This window comes from Tachypleus tridentatus, chromosome 13, assembly GCF_004210375.1.
Source record: "Tachypleus tridentatus isolate NWPU-2018 chromosome 13, ASM421037v1, whole genome shotgun sequence".
NCBI classification, from domain to species: domain Eukaryota; kingdom Metazoa; phylum Arthropoda; class Merostomata; order Xiphosura; family Limulidae; genus Tachypleus; species Tachypleus tridentatus.
This window is the reverse complement of record NC_134837.1, coordinates 236,642,516-236,661,315: the sequence shown is the minus strand read 5'-3', so window position 1 is coordinate 236,661,315 and position 18,800 is coordinate 236,642,516. Positions and strand designations below refer to the sequence as shown.

Genomic DNA, 18,800 nt, shown 5'->3' with positions numbered 1-18,800 from the left:
ATTTCCAACGCAAATGAATAATTAACTAGCCAAAAACAAGGGTAAAGCCTAAATTCTAAATACAAAACGCGTAAGAAGTTTGTTAACATATTAATAATACAAATCAACGATTGAAATTTGGCTGCTGCCCTAGTGTATCTTTTTGTTTGGTTTAATAATAACATTATTTCTCTCAGTAAACGCATGTCAAGGTTTCCATTCATTTGGTGGGCTGGATTTAACAGTACTGTCCTGTTAAAACATATGTTACGTATTATAATCTATCCTGGACGAGTTTCCAATTTATTATATTACCTACTACGATTTGAACTTTAAATTTAATTGAATGTCGATTTGTATCAAATTTATTATATTTGCCAACATAATTGATACACAGTTTTTTAATACAAATATATTTTAATGTACAAACAATACAATTTATAATAACAGCTATTGCATATAATTATTGGAAATGATGATATATATACAAAAGTTTTACAAACCTTTAAATATTATTAAGTGTTCTATCTGGTCTGGAACTGGATATTTTTCGATGATTTACGACAAACGAATTAATTCTGAGTTGATATTGTTATACTTCACTTAATGGGTAGCTAGCTCTCTATTCTTGGCTATACTCACGCCTTATAGAAGTTGAATTTTCTTCGACGAAGATATGTAATGTCCTTGTAGAAATACTAACGTCCGAAATTAATTCACTGAATTTAAAGGGTTTGTAATGTTCAAAAACTACTAACGTTCTCGATCAAGTTTCTGCAGTTTCTCGATTGATAAGCATTTATCACAATAATAACTTCCGACGTTTATAGTGTGCCAGACATAGCTTTTTGTTTTATTTTTATTTGTTTTGAATTTAGCACAATGCTGCACAATGGACTATTTGTGCTCTGTCCACCACGCGTATCGAAACTCGGTTTTTAGTGTATAAGTCCGCATACATACCACTGTGCCACTAGGGGGCCTAACCATAACAAACCAACAATATATCACTGTCTCTTTGGGCGTTTATAATATTTATAAACTTTAGGTGAGGTTTTCGAAAGTTCAGTGGGCAAGAACATTTTACTCACACAGTAGTACATTGTTGATTCTTACACTCGAGAATTTTCTACAAGCTTATGGAATACGCGAAAATTTCGTAATACACATTTAACAGTATAAGTTACATGGACTTATAAATATACATATTTAACTGAAACAAATATAGATATTAAAATAAGTACATATTAGTAAAACCATTACACATATTAATAAAACACGCGTTTATCTATACAAGCAAGAAAAAGTGTGGAAGGCTTTCGATGCTCCGCTGTTAGAACATGCTTACCATAAAACCGAGGAGTAAATCACTGTGTTATTCTTCAAGCACCATCAATAAGTACACAATACGTGAATCCAGGAATCGCTGCATTACTTCCAGCTTCCTTCATTTCCATTTCACACTGACTGGGTAACAATTTCTGTTCAACACTTACGCCATTAAAAAACATAACACCAATAATTAATTGGCATGATATATGCCAATTATCATCTACATCAATGAACTTTTAAATTTTGATTTATCCTTGGCTTTAGTCAGCACTAGCCTGTCCCTTAAATATCTGAACATACTTTCTAATAAGTCTAACCTAACATATTCTTTTGCTTATAACTAACTTATCCATACGGAACAAAAAGTATACATAATCAAAATCCTTGGCTGTATTTAATTAGTTAACCCATAGTACTCATTTGTTCATATAAAAGTTCGTAAGATTATTTTGCGAATTATCTGGCCAGTGGAGATATCATAGTGATCTCGTAGCCAGCCTGTTCTTTTACATCTCCCTGCCCTTCATTGGTACAGCGGTATGTCTGGAGTCTTACACTGCTATAAACTAGGTTTCGATACTCTTGGTGAGCAGAACACAGATAGTCAACTGTGTACATTTGTGCTTAATTACAAACAAACAAAAATTTGCATTTCATCGATTCATTAGTCATGATTCTCTAGTGGTTCAGTGTCAAGCCTGAGGGCTTATAACGCAAACAATGGAGTTTCAATGCCCCGCAGTTAAACACAGCATAGACAGCCCATCGTGAAGCTTTGTAATTAACAACAATACTAGTCGCACGTGAGTTAATATCTTCATCCTGTAACTTTACAAATAGTAATTCAGTATTTAATGTCTAACTCTTCGCTTTCAATTAAAACAGACCCGAATCATTTTGCATTTTTACGCATTTGTTTGCTGTAACAACTGCTCACCATAAATAGATTAGTAGTGACGTCAATAGTTTGGGAGTCGAACGTCCAATGACACAGATTCGGTAGTGATATATGATAGGTATTATCTCGATTTTAACATGTATTACGCACTCATCATACGTAAAGTCTTTAGTTGAGTATTCTGATTAGACAGTGCTTCAGTTATTCCGAGAAAACTTTACACTAAAACTTGCAAATAATTACTGGTGTCTGTGAACAGACTAAACTGTGAGTCTTGTTGACTTCGAACTAACCAACATGGCAAGACTCACTTTTTATCCATCGGCTGTTTTGGTTTTCTTATTTATTTTTGCCGTGGAAATCAGTGCAAAAGGTAAATGGAGTGAGTTTTTAATAAGATTAATATATATATATATTATTAGACAATATAATACAGTGAATAGGTGATTTCAATTCGTTTAAAAATTATAATCAAAATGTATTTCAATTGAATGAATTGAGCAATAAACTTATGAAATGATTAAAGATATGTTGTTACTTTGATCAGAAATTAATATTAATGCTTACCCAAGAAATGTTTGTGGTATAATATAATATATGGATAACTCATCTTTGCTTTTAGACATCAATCATGAAAATAATATTTCGACTGTTTAAAAAGGGTATTACGAAAAGCAGTTATTGCATTGCTTATTATTATTTGCCTACGCTACTGTTCTATGATCATTAAAGCACAAGTCCATCCCGCCATCTCAGTAATTTTTTTTCGTATAGATATTAATCTATACTTGTGTAATTATCAAATCAGTCTTAACATTAAAAATGTTCAAAATGTCCGCATTTACTTATTTCTATATTCTCATATAAAAAAGTCACATGAAGTACAACAGAGTTGTTAATGCTCATTGAGGATTTTTATAGCCTACCTTGTACATTTTAACAAGTACTGTTTGAGCTGCAAACGTTTATTCGATATTTAATTGTTTACGAAGTTGGTTGGTTCTGATAGAAATTTATAGTGTGAGGATGGTAAGCTGGATTTGAAGCTATGTGATATCAAACAATAATATATTTTGCACTTTAAGCTGTAAATACATTATAAAAGTGACACTCAATCTCCTAGAGTGAGTGGTAGGGTGCTATTAAAGAACTGACTTTTCTTTGGTCAATGGTTCAAAAAATTAAATCAGATAGCTTAGCAAACTTTGCCTCATATACAAAGCTTAAAATTAATTACAGAAATGTTGACTGTGAGAGGGCTATCTACATTTGATGTGACAATTGTCATTGAAATTCAATCTGAATCTGGTATTTGAAAAATTGGGCTGTCTGCGCTAGTCGTCCCTAATTTAGCAGTGTAAAACTAGAGGAAAGGCAGCTACTCATCAAAACCCACCACTAACTGTTGAACTATTCTTTTATCAATGAATAGTGGGATTGACCGTCACATAATAACACCCTAAAGGTTGACAGGGCGAGAATATTTGTTGTGACGAGATTCGAACCCGCGACCCTAAAACTGTGAGTCGAGGGCTATAACCAAACTGCAGTAACAATTCATAGATTTGAAGTGAGAGACTGAAGCATAAGCAACCAGTCAACTCTTGGACTACTCTGCATTAACGGACTGTCTAAATTACTGTCATATGATGTTAAATAGTTATTTATTTTGCTTCAAATAATTAGTTCTAAATAGTTATTTTATTTTTTTCTAAAACTTAATTATATCATTGTAAAAATACACGTGTAAAAAACAAAATGTTTATCCGCTTTTTAGTACTAACCAAAAACAATATTCTTTGGTTTTGGTTTGTCCTCAACTGTAAGTAGTCCTTAATTAGCAATTGGACTTATGTTTATTTTGATTTTGTGTTCAAATTTGCTTCGTGATACACCCGAATAAACTTGACATTGCAAAAAACAGGTTTTAAAAAAACTATTCGTACATGACCAAATATATAACCACATGATTTATGAATTATCATATGAAAGGCAAAGAATTAGAGGGTCAAGAGCAAACCCAAACCTATTTCACTTTTATTTCAAAAATAGATGTAAATTTTTTATTTCATTAATTTTTAAAAAATGTCTCACCGAACGTAAAAGAAAAAAAAATCAATAATGTATTGTAACGCCATCTGTTAAGTTCAAATGATATTTAAGTTGTACTTGATCCAAACATATTTGCGTGTGCATGTGTTTGTTTGTTTGGAATTAAGCACAAAGCTACACATTGGGATATTTGTGCACTGTCCACCGCAGGTATCGAAACCCAATTTATAGCAGACATACCGCTGTACCAATGGGAAACATTGTATATGTGTGTTTCCATATATATATTATCACCGATTTAATCTATAATATTGGTACTTTTTGTAATGTTCAAGAAGACTTGTGTAAACATGGCAATAAACATGTACAAAATAAATGTAATAATGAAAGATATACCATAAAATTCCAAATTAAGTGTAAAGGGGAGACTTCCACAATAGAGTCTAACGCTAAAACTCACTTCGACACCAAGTTTGTATATATACATAAATAATGCAAATCTCCAGTTCAGGCTATTGTATACTTTTGTTTTTGTTAATATTTTGAAATGTTGCTATAGCCATGATCAGTTAATAATTTAAAAAAAAATGTTCCACTTTATACAAACCACTCAGTCAATTTGAAAGTTACCAAGAAACTGGTGTTATGAATAGAGAGTAATTTTTATTATGCGCTAGCATAAATGTTGTTAGGCCTTAGACTCAATTATTTTAGCATGACAAGATTAAGTCTGGCATCGCCCGATGGTTAGGAATTTCAATCGCAATATCAGGATCGAGGTTCAAATCCCAATCACACCAAACATGCTTGCTATTTCATCCATGGGGGTGTTATAATGTGACGGTAAATCATTTCTTAGAACAATTACAGAACATAATTGCACTAAACTGAAGTAGTTTCTTCCTACGATATTTTTTTCCGCCCCTAAATAATCATGAAAATTTTGAATGTTTCGACTTAAAGGATTTGAATATTAAATCGTCTCTTTTAAAAAATATACCTATCGATAAAAATGTATCACTTATCGAATAAATTACTTGACTTATGAACTTTTATTAAAAAAAATAAAAGTGACTTACATTTTCTATTGAACAAAGCCATAAATATGCCGAAATTAATGGTATGAACATTCCAAGCATAAAGTGTTGAGAAGCAAAAAAATGGTTTGGTTTGGTTTGAATTTTGCGCAAAAGTGCATAAGAGCTATCTGCGTTAGCCGGCCCTAATTTAGCAGTGTAAGACTAGATAGAAGGCAGCTAGTTATCACCACCTATCGCCAACTTTTGGGCTACTTTTCCACCAACGAATAGTGAGATTGACCGTCACATCACAACTTCTCTACGGCTGAATGGGCGAGCACATTTGGTGTGATGGGAATTCAAATCCGTGGCGAAAAAAATGGGAGAAACTGTTTCCCTCAGCACTTAAAAAAGTGCCAAAAATAGTTTTTTGTCTTTCTTATGGAAGAAACATTAAAGCCCATTTAAAAGAAAATTTTGATGTGATACGAGGTTTTACGTGGTATGCATCAGTTTTATTGACGGTATACCAAAATAAGGTAGTGTTTTAAATAAATTATATATATGTATATATTTGTAGTAAAGTTAAGGGTCGTTACAAAGCTGTTTTTAAGGCCGAAGAGTAGTTAGTTATAGTGGAAAAACATTTCCATAAATCTTTATCTGATGAAAACAGAATAAATTCAAAAGAAAGTAAATATTTGCGGAATGTGTTTGTGTGTCTATATATATAGAGAGAAGATTAGTACTCAATAGTCAAGTAAAACAAAACGAAATCAAAAGGAAGGACTTCGTTAAAACTAACAAACCCAAACCTCTGAATAATGATAAGTTAATAAACAAAAACAAACTCACATAAACATGAAAGACGCTGAATAAATAAAAAAGACTACAAAGTGGGAAATAAAATGTAACACAAATTTTGGAGGTGACTAAAAAGTTGGACCTACATTACGATGGGGATACACTGTCTATTAGTCTCAACATTTGTTCACCAGTCTCACATGAAGAAATTTATAAACATAAATAATTATAATAATAAAATAATCAAAAGAATGTGTAAATAATCAAAACATTCTATTCAGTAGAATTAAAAGTTGAAAATATTTCAATTTCTAATGTCGAGACATATTATTTACATCTAAAAAATATAATAATCGATACTATATGTAAATCTAAATATTTTTGATAAAATAAAATATTTCTCTTTTTTGACATATGGTTTTCCCTCTGTTAATAGTAACATATTATTCTCTTCTGTTATAAGCATTATAACTTTGCAATTATGCGGGTATTGTAAATATTGCAAAAAATTACAATATTTTATTATTAATGTTGATCTCTCTCTCTCTCTCTCTCTCTCTCTCTCTATATATATATATATATATATTTGGGTATTTTGATGTTTGTCTACCTAGGAGGGACAGGTTTCTTTAACCTCTTCCTTCTTCCTTCACATTTTGGTTTTCTTTTTTCATTATTTATTTTACTATTATTACTTTTTTTTTTCAACGGTCAAGTGTATTTATATATGGTACACAAAGGCCAGAATAACCCGCACTTACTCAGGCCTCTTTCAGAGCGTTGCACGATCTATACATACACTTGGTGCAAATAAAACATTTCTTTTATTGTTCCATAGATTATTTGCACTTTCATTAGTCAGATATGAATTAGAAAACGTTTACATAAAAAAAACGCTTTCAATGTTTTGTAATTAATCTCTAAATTAATGTGGAGTCTGGTTAATAGGTAGCCTTTTATTATAATTTTTTTACATATTTATTTTTATTTAGAAAGTATATGTTCACTGGGGAAAGGTGCTTAGGTCTATCATCATCATATAAACAATACCTGTCGAGTTCGACAGTACTTATTTTTATCCATGACACTGGAAATCTACAAAAAAACGTACCAACAGCTTGTAATCCAGGAATGTCTTTATCCAAAACAAATGTTTGATTTACAAATGACGCATAATTCCTTCCATGGTTATTCTTAACGAACACTTAAATTCTTTATCCAGTGATATAATCCTTGATGTAAAGTGATGCAATACTCTTTTTTTTCTCAGATATAATTGTAACAAAAACAAATATAATAAATTCTGTACAAGCATTGTTTGCATCAACTTGTGACAACAAATGATGTGCTAATTGAAATTATGATTAAATAAATGAATGTCACAAAATAATTAACCAATCAATATTATGTTTCTATATTTGATTATTTCAAGTATCTAAATAATGAAAATATTTTGCTGTTACTGGAGGACATTCAAGATGATATATTTCAGTCTCCCTTAGGTTTAATCAAAATAGCAGTTATGTAGTTATCACTAGTCACTGAAATAGCCACACAGATAGGTTCATATACTTTAGAACACCCTTTGACAAGATACATTATTTCCCTTATATCTGTTAAACTTTAAAACTCTTTTTAAGATATCACTCTCATGCTTTCTAACTTCACATTTTCTGTTCTTTCTGACTGAACTAGTTACCACAGTTTGTAACCACAGCTTTAAATAATTGTCTCTATTTAGGAAACCTGGAAACTATTGGTTCATCTCGGCTGCCTCGTTCATTAAAATAAATTAAAACTATTAAAAACACTCTCATAGCCAGCCAGTATCATTTTCATATTTATCACGCTTTCTCTGAAATTTACTGGCTCCAAACATCTGAAGGCAATGCATTTTAATGGCCAAACACTTTTATTTAAAAAATAAAACTGTATTAGCTGAAGATGACTCATACCCCACAAAAATTTATATTTGTGGGCTCCAACCCTGTCGTTCTTAGTATTAAATGTGAAAAAATATGATGCAAGTCCACAGTTAATTCTTAAAACTTCTTTAAACACCTCAATCAGATTCTCTCTAAATCTTCTTTCCAGAATAAATTCAGTATTCTTGCTGTTTCCTGATATGAATACCTTTCTCTTCCAGATAATATGCAACTAATCCTTCTTTGAACCATTTCACACAATTCCATTTTTTTCCTTAGATAAAGGCTTAAGACTGACCCCAGTACTTCACTTATGGCCTAGCCAGTGACCTATACAATGAAATTTATAATCTCTTCAGACTTGTATTCAGGATTTTGTAGATATAACTGAAAATTCCTAGCACTAGCTTCAGAGATTGATCAGCCAAATACACCAAAATCCTTTTCTTTCATAATGCTATTATAATTAATCTACACCAAATTATAAGTAGAATTGAAATGAAGATAACACGCATGCATTATTTATTATATTTCTTTGCTTAACATCACTATATGACCTAATTTATTTTGTAAAGCAGTAGCATCCTCCTCACAGTCAGTAACACTCAGGTGCTTAATACCAAATTTTAATAATCTGTTGACTGTTGTACATATATGTTATTTATGTAAATGAAAAAGAGAAAAGATCTTAAGACTAAGTCCTGAGGTACTCTATTTGTGACATTAATACAGTTTGGCTTCATGTATAACAACCTTTTGGTTTCTTCCATCCAGTCACTTTTCTGGACAATTATCTAACTTTCTCCTTACAACTGCAGAAACAATTTTTTTTACAAGCCTTTCATATAGCACCTAGTCAGATGATTTCTAATTATTCGAGGTGCACCAATCTACACCTTTACCCTTATCTAGTGAGCAGTAGTCTCTTCAAAGAATGTGAAAATATTTTTAAGGCAATTACCAAAAATTAATTTCCACACATAATTGTGTTATGTACTATTATATTATAACAGAAGTAGTCTTATCTTTATAATTTAATGTAAGTGCTAAAAGTGTTTAATTACAGCTCATTATGTTTTGATAATCTCACTTTGTCACTTTATATAATAAAAATTATTTGTCCTTATGGAAAACATCATTAGACTTGTTTATAGTATGCCAAAGGCAAAAGGTTAAAAATTAGTCTTGTTCACTCATATATCCTGTCTCAACCATACAGTTAGTCTTTTTACACATGGCATTGCATGTCCAGGTGGTTTGGTGCTCAACTCATAATCTAAGGGTTGAGGGTTTGAATCCCTCTCACAACAAACGTTTTCCCATGAAATCACGTACGTAACTTGTACCAATTGCTACAAACCCATTCTTTTTTACAGTAGACTGTTTACACAATAATATTTGCATCTGTTATAAACAACCAAGTCATCTCAACACACTCTGTCGGAAGAGAAATAATCTCTTCGGTATAACTCTAGATATTATTCACAGAGATATTTTTGTTTCTCAGTCTTAACTGAGAGCAGAGAAAGGTTGTAAAGTATTATACCTTATTAGCTTCTACACATCACCGAATACATACTACCCAGTGGCATAGCAGTATGTCTGTAAACTCACATTGCTATAAACCAAATTTCGATACCTTTGGTGGGCAGAGCACAGATAGCCCATGGTGTATCATTGTTCTTAGTTCCCAGCAATCAATCAATCAAAACAAGTTCATCATGAAAAAAACTATCCATATTTAAGAGAGCCACCATAAAACAAAGAACTTTTTCATCAGTTTTCATCATTTTATTTGCTCTAGTACATAGTTCCTCTCGTGCTATTCTTTGCATTACGATTTCATTATCCATTACAAAATTGTACTGATTAAAATATACTTGCATTTTATTTTTATTTATTTCCTGTCTAAATCTTAACACATTTATAATTTCCACTCGGTTAGGATGTACTTGTTTCTCAGTATGTTTTAGCAATGATTGCTCTTATTACTACAAAGTTTTTATTTATTTCAGACTGTAGAAACTTCCATGGTATCTAAAGATAAATCATACAGATCACCATACTCTGTTCCATTTTTATTTGTCGTTCATTGTTTTCCTTTCTCATTCGATGTAGAACGTTGTTCCAAGTTATTTATTCTGCACAATTATTGTGGAGTAATAAAACAGCAATGACAATATTACCAGTTAATTGAGATGTCTAGCAATATCTCAAATCTTCATTATGCTTTCGATATTCAGTGAAAAACTTAAAAACATTTCTGCAAATCTTTATAATTAATTTGGCTGGCATGGCCAGGTGGTTAAAGCACTCGAGTCATAATTGAGGGTCGTGGTTTGAATCTCCATCACACCAAACATGCTCACTCTTTCAGCCATGGGGGCATTATAATATTATTGTGAGTTCCACAATTCGTTGGTAAAAGAGTAGTCCAGTGGGTGGTGATAACAAGTTGCCTTCCCTCTAGTCTTATACTGCTGAATTAGGGAAGGCTAGCACAGATAGCCTTTGTGTAGTTTTGAGTGAAAGTCAGAGCAAACAAACTTTTTATAAAGTTTTAAAACATAGATTTCAAATATTTCCATACTTTGTTATTTTGAATTTTATTGATCAGTTTAAAGCATTATTGAATACTGCCTCTCAGTGGTCGTAACCATCTCGTATAGCCAGATGATTATAACACTCAACTGTCAAGTTGCAGGTCACAGGTTGAACTACCCATCTCATGAAATGTGCTTGTTTTTTCAGCCATGGGGTGATTATTATGTATGCACTAATTGATTATTCAAATGTAGTTAATGAGGCAATCAATTTGTTGTTTAGCAAATACTTATAATTTTCCAACTGTACTTACTTTATCACATAGTGACTGTTGCTTTTAGTGGATTGAAATTAGTCTCTTACCAAATTGACTGTCTCAAGACTATTTGCCAGAAATTTGGTAGTTTCAATAAATCTGTTTAAACCCATATATTGCTTACTTAATACTAAACATCAAATATACATTCAGTGACTAGTGATAACTACATAACTGCTATTTTGATTAAACCTAAGGGAGACTGAAATATAACATCTTGAATGTCCTCCAGTAACAGCAAAATATTTTCATTATTTAGATACTTGAAATAATCAAATATAGAAACATAATATTGATTGGTTAATTATTTTGTGACATTCATTTATTTAATCATAATTTCAATTAGCACATCATTTGTTGTCACAAGTTGATGCAAACAATGCTTGTACAGAATTTATTATATTTGTTTTTGTTACAATTATATCTGAGAAAAAAAAGAGTATTGCATCACTTTACATCAAGAATTATATCACTGGATAAAGAATTTAAGTGTTCGTTAAGAATAACCATGGAAGGAATTATGCGTCATTTGTAAATCAAACATTTGTTTTGGATAAAGACATTCCTGGATTACAAGCTGTTGGTACGTTTTTTTGTAGATTTCCAGTGTCATGGATAAAAATAAGTTATATTTCATTACTTCAGGGTTTTGGGATGCTACTTATTAATAATAATTTTTTATGAATAATTTACAGTAAAAGTAATACAGAGACGTTATAGAGAAATTGGAATTTCCCATATGTACATGCATTTGTTAATCATGAAATTTATATATTGTAATTTATAATTAAAATAGAATTAGTTGATTTGTACTAAGGAGTAATTTTCTTTGCTTATTAGATTTGTGTTTCTCTTTCTATAAGGAATTGAGATATATGATAGAAATGTGAATTGTTGAAATAAAAATCTGAAAATTTATAACTTTAATCAAATAATGTTTTGTTTAAAACATTAGTATAAAAGTTTGGAGTACTTTTTTATCACGAAACAACAGTTTTTCAAAAATAATAGATATTTTGTGATCCTTTCAGATACAATTGTGGAAAAACAAACAACTGAAGGTGAGGCATTATTATTATTGTCTCAAAATTTATATATTTCAATTGCTATTATAAAATAATAAAATGATCTTAATATAATGGAAGATAAAATCTTTTACTTGAAATTTACTTTTGTTATACTGTGTCCATGTTTAATTTTTTGTTCAGAATGTAGTGTTACTACTAGTAGTTTTTATTTAACCCACAAAATATATTTATATACTCATAATAGAAAAAAATGTAAGTTAAATCGGTGATCATTTTCGCCAGGTATGAGAAACTGGGTATGATTAGATATTTTATACTTAATTTACACATAACAAAAAATCAGTATCACTAAAATAGACCATAATAAAGGAATTAACTCAATATTTGGTTACACATACTTCATAAAATACAATACAACTGTCGTACATTTTATGGTTGATTCAATATCTAGGTGTTTGTAATTCGTTTTTTATTTCATTATGGCCTAATAATAATATAATATTATTTCTCTCTTAATTGACTTGAATATGTTAACAGTAAAAATGAGGTTAGCAGTTGTGTTATTTCATATGCCAATGGTTTATTTGTAAGCAAGCTGTTTAAATATATATTGTTTGTTCTATGCTAATTTTGTTGCAGATCAACCAAAAAGGCATCTGATTTTTCAAAATCTTTACCAGCTTTTAAGAAATGCCGACTTAATATTTATAATTTGTGCATGTGCATGCAGCTGTAAACTGATCAAGAATATTCATATATTCATCAGTGCTGTAAATAGCTATTGGTCTATAAATGTTCCTCCAATGTTTATAGTAACTTAAGGAGCTCTCCAGAGAAAAATAGTCAACCAAATTAAGATTTAAAATTGATTTGTATTGAGTATGATTTTTCTAAGTTGTAGAACTGCTTAAAAAAAAATTACATCAGACCTTTGGAATCAATTTAATTCATAGAAATTGTAGGATTTGTTTCATTGAAATATTGATTATTTCTTAATAATTTGAATTACTTTTCCATTTGAAATCATATGTGGATAAAGCAGCCAGACATGGTCAGGTGGGTTAATGTGTTTGACTTGTAATCAGAGGATCATGGGTTTGAATGTATGTCACACTAAATAATCTTGCCTTTTTAGCAGTGGAGGCCTTATATTGTCACAGTCAATCCCACTATTTGTTGATAAAAGAGTAGCCCAAGAGTTGGCAGTGGGTGGTGATGACTAGTTTCCATCCCTGTGGTCTTACACTGCAAAATTAGGGACAGCTAGTGCAAATAGCATTCGTGTAGCTTTGCATGCAATTCAAAAACAAATATGTGAATAAAAGTAAAGAGCTAGTGGAGAGGATTGGCTTTTATCAGTTGTAGAAATATTGTAGAGACTAATGAAAATAACTTCTTCAACAAAATAAGTAATATTATGTTATCTTGCATATTTCATCAAAAATGTTTTGAATAGTAAATGTATAAAAAAGAAAAGTGTTGTTATTTAGATTAAGAGCACTTAGATCGTATATCTAAAGGTATTAATTATTTATTTGTCTCATTTTCATTTTTATGTGTTTTGTGAAAATAGAACAAGTTTTTTCTGCTGAATCGATATATTTCACATGTAAAAGATAAATTCTTGTCACAAATAACAACTGTATTATGTAAATTAAAACAAATATTTGTTTTTTTTAAAGACATCCTGGTAGCATGATATTATTTCTAATTTTGTGTCATAGATTACAGGAAAACAGTTGTTGACTATTGCATGACATCAGTTTACTTATACAGATGCAGTGATATGCATACCACTTTGTTTTACATAATTGATCTTGTAAAGGTTTTTCTATTCATAGCCATGTAACTTACGTAAAGAACTGTTGTCTTAAACTAGTTTGCAGTATAAAATGGACACCCAACTTCAGTGAGGATAGTCTCACATTAAGTTACTGGGGTGTGCTTTGTAGTGTAATGTTCATGTTTATAGTATCATGGTTTGTGTGAGATGTAAAATAATTTCAGAAATTTCACTTTGTATAAAAAAGAAATGAAAAAATACACATAATTTATTTTTTTTATTAATATTGAAGGCACCTGTGTGACATTATTGAAGTATATGTTGTTAATAGTGTTTGAAATTTAACCGTTGTTTTCACTTCTAACTCAGCATTCAGACTTTTTAAAGTAGGAAGTTATCATTGGAAAACAAATTAGGCATTCATTACCTAATGCTATTGTTGTGGGAAAAGAATAGAAAACCCAATGTTTTAACAGTAATATACAACAGAACTTTCTGTTGCTCAGAGCATTGTAATGCTTATTAAGAGTAGGAGCACAGGTGGTAGGATATGCTTATTGGTTTTTTTTTGTTCTGGTCAGCAGGTCTGATGTTAAAAATCGCCTCAGCATATTTTCTTTTCTTTTTGAGAAATTACGTATTTAAACAGTTTTGGAACTGCAAGAAATTTTTGAGTGAGGATTCTTCAACAGTTAGGTACCTGTAACTTGTTCGAGATAAATTTGGAAAGTAAATGGACAGCACACAATCCACTAGTTTTAAAATAACATATATATGTGTGTATTGGAAACAAGTTAAATGTATTTTAAAAATTTGTTTACACTATAGAAACTCACAGTTTTTCTAAAATTCTAAATATTTATCTTTTCTTGTCAAAAATCCACACAGGCTGATTCAAGTGCTTTAGAATCTAATTCCTAAGACAAATTTTTTTTCTCTTCTCTTATCAGAATAGTATCAGTGAATAATTTACTTACGTTAACCCTTGGATATTCTAAACTTTTAAAAATTGCTTCATTTTTGTCAAAGTCCACACAGATAGGTTCATATACTTTAGAACACCCTTTGACAAGATACATTATTTCCCTTATATCTGTTAAACTTTAAAACTCTTTTTAAGATATCACTCTCATGCTTTCTAACTTCACATTTTCTGTTCTTTCTGACTGAACTAGTTACCACAGTTTGTAACCACAGCTTTAAATAATTGTCTCTATTTAGGAAACCTGGAAACTATTGGTTCATCTCGGCTGCCTCGTTCATTAAAATAAATTAAAACTATTAAAAACACTCTCATAGCCAGCCAGTATCATTTTCATATTTATCACGCTTTCTCTGAAATTTACTGGCTCCAAACATCTGAAGGCAATGCATTTTAATGGCCAAACACTTTTATTTAAAAAATAAAACTGTATTAGCTGAAGATGACTCATACCCCACAAAAATTTATATTTGTGGGCTCCAACCCTGTCGTTCTTAGTATTAAATGTGAAAAAATATGATGCAAGTCCACAGTTAATTCTTAAAACTTCTTTAAACACCTCAATCAGATTCTGTCTAAATCTTCTTTCCAGAATAAATTCAGTATTCTTGCTGTTTCCTGATATGAATACCTTTCTCTTCCAGATAATATGCAACTAATCCTTCTTTGAACCATTTCACACAATTCCATTTTTTCCTTAGATAAAGGCTTAAGACTGACCCCAGTACTTCACTTATGGCCTAGCCAGTGACCTATACAATGAAATTTATAATCTCTTCAGACTTGTATTCAGGATTTTTGTAGATATAACTGAAAATTCCTAGCACTAGCTTCAGAGATTGATCAGCCAAATACACCAAAATCCTTTTCTTTCATAATGCTATTATAATTAATCTACACCAAATTATAAGTAGAATTGAAATGAAGATAACACGCATGCATTATTTATTATATTTCTTTGCTTAACATCACTATATGACCTAATTTATTTTGTAAAGCAGTAGCATCCTCCTCACAGTCAGTAACACTCAGGTGCTTAATACCAAATTTTAATAATCTGTTGACTGTTGTACATATATGTTATTTATGTAAATGAAAAAGAGAAAAGATCTTAAGACTAAGTCCTGAGGTACTCTATTTGTGACATTAATACAGTTTGGCTTCATGTATAACAACCTTTTGGTTTCTTCCATCCAGTCACTTTTCTGGACAATTATCTAACTTTCTCCTTACAACTGCAGAAACAATTTTTTTTACAAGCCTTTCATATAGCACCTAGTCAGATGATTTCTAATTATTCGAGGTGCACCAATCTACACCTTTACCCTTATCTAGTGAGCAGTAGTCTCTTCAAAGAATGTGAAAATATTTTTAAGGCAATTACCAAAAATTAATTTCCACACATAATTGTGTTATGTACTATTATATTATAACAGAAGTAGTCTTATCTTTATAATTTAATGTAAGTGCTAAAAGTGTTTAATTACAGCTCATTATGTTTTGATAATCTCACTTTGTCACTTTATATAATAAAAATTATTTGTCCTTATGGAAAACATCATTAGACTTGTTTATAGTATGCCAAAGGCAAAAGGTTAAAAATTAGTCTTGTTCACTCATATATCCTGTCTCAACCATACAGTTAGTCTTTTTACACATGGCATTGCATGTCCAGGTGGTTTGGGTGCTCAACTCATAATCTAAGGGTTGAGGGTTTGAATCCCTCTCACAACAAACGTTTTCCCATGAAATCACGTACGTAACTTGTACCAATTGCTACAAACCCATTCTTTTTTACAGTAGACTGTTTACACAATAATATTTGCATCTGTTATAAACAACCAAGTCATCTCAACACACTCTGTCGGAAGAGAAATAATCTCTTCGGTATAACTCTAGATATTATTCACAGAGATATTTTTGTTTCTCAGTCTTAACTGAGAGCAGAGAAAGGTTGTAAAGTATTATACCTTATTAGCTTCTACACATCACCGAATACATACTACCCAGTGGCACAGCAGTATGTCTGTAAACTCACATTGCTATAAACCAAATTTCGATACCTTTGGTGGGCAGAGCACAGATAGCCCATGGTGTATCATTGTTCTTAGTTCCCAGCAATCAATCAATCAAAACAAGTTCATCATGAAAAAAAACTATCCATATTTAAGAGAGCCACCATAAAACAAAGAACTTTTTCATCAGTTTTCATCATTTTATTTGCTCTAGTACATAGTTCCTCTCGTGCTATTCTTTGCATTACGATTTCATTATCCATTACAAAATTGTACTGATTAAAATATACTTGCATTTTATTTTTATTTATTTCCTGTCTAAATCTTAACACATTTATAATTTCCACTCGGTTAGGATGTACTTGTTTCTCAGTATGTTTTAGCAATGATTGCTCTTATTACTACAAAGTTTTTTATTTATTTCAGACTGTAGAAACTTCCATGGTATCTAAAGATAAATCATACAGATCACCATACTCTGTTCCATTTTTATTTGTCGTTCATTGTTTTCCTTTCTCATTCGATGTAGAACGTTGTTCCAAGTTATTTATTCTGCACAATTATTGTGGAGTAATAAAACAGCAATGACAATATTACCAGTTAATTGAGATGTCTAGCAATATCTCAAATCTTCATTATGCTTTCGATATTCAGTGAAAAACTTAAAAACATTTCTGCAAATCTTTATAATTAATTTGGCTGGCATGGCCAAGTGGTTAAAGCACTCGAGTCATAATTGAGGGTCGTGGTTTCGAATCTCCATCACACCAAACCTGCTCACTCTTTCAGCCGTGGGGGCATTATAATATTATTGTGAGTTCCACAATTCGTTAGTAAAAGAGTAGTCCAGTGGGTGGTGATAACAAGTTGCCTTCCCTCTAGTCTTATACTGCTGAATTAGGGAAGGCTAGCACAGATAGCCTTTGTGTAGTTTTGAGTGAAAGTCAGAGCAAACAAACTTTTTTATAAAGTTTTAAAACATAGATTTCAAATATTTCCATACTTTGTTATTTTGAATTTTATTGATCAGTTTAAAGCATTATTGAATACTGCCTCTCAGTGGTCGTAACCATCTCGTATAGCCAGATGATTATAACACTCAACTGTCAAGTTGCAGGTCACAGGTTGAACTACCCATTTCACGAAACGTGCTTGTTTTTTCAGCTATGGGGTGATTATTATGTATGCACTAATTGATTATTCAAATGTAGTTAATGAGGCAATCAATTTGTTGTTTAGCAAATACTTATAATTTTCCATCTGTACTTACTTTATCACATAGTGACTGTTGCTTTTAGTGGATTGAAATTAGGCTCTTACCAAATTGACTGGCTCAAGATTATCTGCCAGAAATTTGGTAGTTTCAATAAAACTGTTTAAAACGTATATTCCGTACTTAATACTAAACATCAAATGTACTCTCAGTGACTATTGATAACTACATTACTGCTATTTTGATTAAACCTAAGGGAGACTGAAATATATCATCTTGAATGTCCTCCAGTAAGAGCAAAATATTTTCATTATTTAGATACTTGAAAGAATTAAATATAGAAACATAATATTGATTGGTTAATTATTTTGTGACATTCATTTATTTAATCATAATTTCAATTAGCACATCATTTGTTGTCACAAGTTGATGCAAACAATGGTTGTACAGAATTTATTATATTTGTTTTTGTTACAATAACATCTGAAAAAAAAATAGTATAGCATCACTTTACATCAAGAATTATATCACTGGATAAAGAATTTAGGTTTTCGTTAAGAATAATCATGGTAGGAATTATCGTCATTTGTAAATCAAACATTTGTTTTGGATAAAGACATTCCTGGATTACAATCTGTTAGTACGTTTTTTGTAGATTTCCAGTGTCATGGATAAAAATAAGTTATATTTCATTACTTCAGGATTTTGGGATGCTAATTATTAATAATAATTTTTTATGAATATTTTACAGTATAAGTAATACAGAAACATTATAGAGAAATTGGAATTTCCCATATGTACATGCATTTGTTAATCATGAAATTTATATATTGTAATTTATAATTAAAATAGAATTAGTTGATTTGTACTAAGGAGTAATTTTCTTTGCTTATTAGATTTGTGTTTCTCT

General features: G+C 30.8%; 1 protein-coding gene and 1 long non-coding RNA gene across 2 annotated transcripts in view; one reads left to right on the top strand and one right to left on the bottom strand.

Moving 5' to 3' along the window:
- Positions 1-2,610, bottom strand: part of LOC143238965 (uncharacterized) — a 36,439-nt gene extending 33,829 nt beyond the window's left edge. Inside the window, exon 1 of the long non-coding RNA XR_013020863.1 lies at positions 483-2,610. This is a non-coding gene — a long non-coding RNA (uncharacterized LOC143238965). The remainder of the gene's footprint in view (positions 1-482) is intronic.
- Positions 2,611-6,565: 3,955 nt separating this feature from the next.
- Positions 6,566-18,800, top strand: part of LOC143236486 (uncharacterized) — an 82,593-nt gene continuing 70,358 nt past the window's right edge. The window contains exons 1-2 of the mRNA XM_076474772.1: positions 6,566-6,571; positions 11,825-11,930. Coding sequence (XP_076330887.1) covers positions 6,566-6,571; positions 11,825-11,930 — 112 coding nt within the window. The remainder of the gene's footprint in view (positions 6,572-11,824; positions 11,931-18,800) is intronic.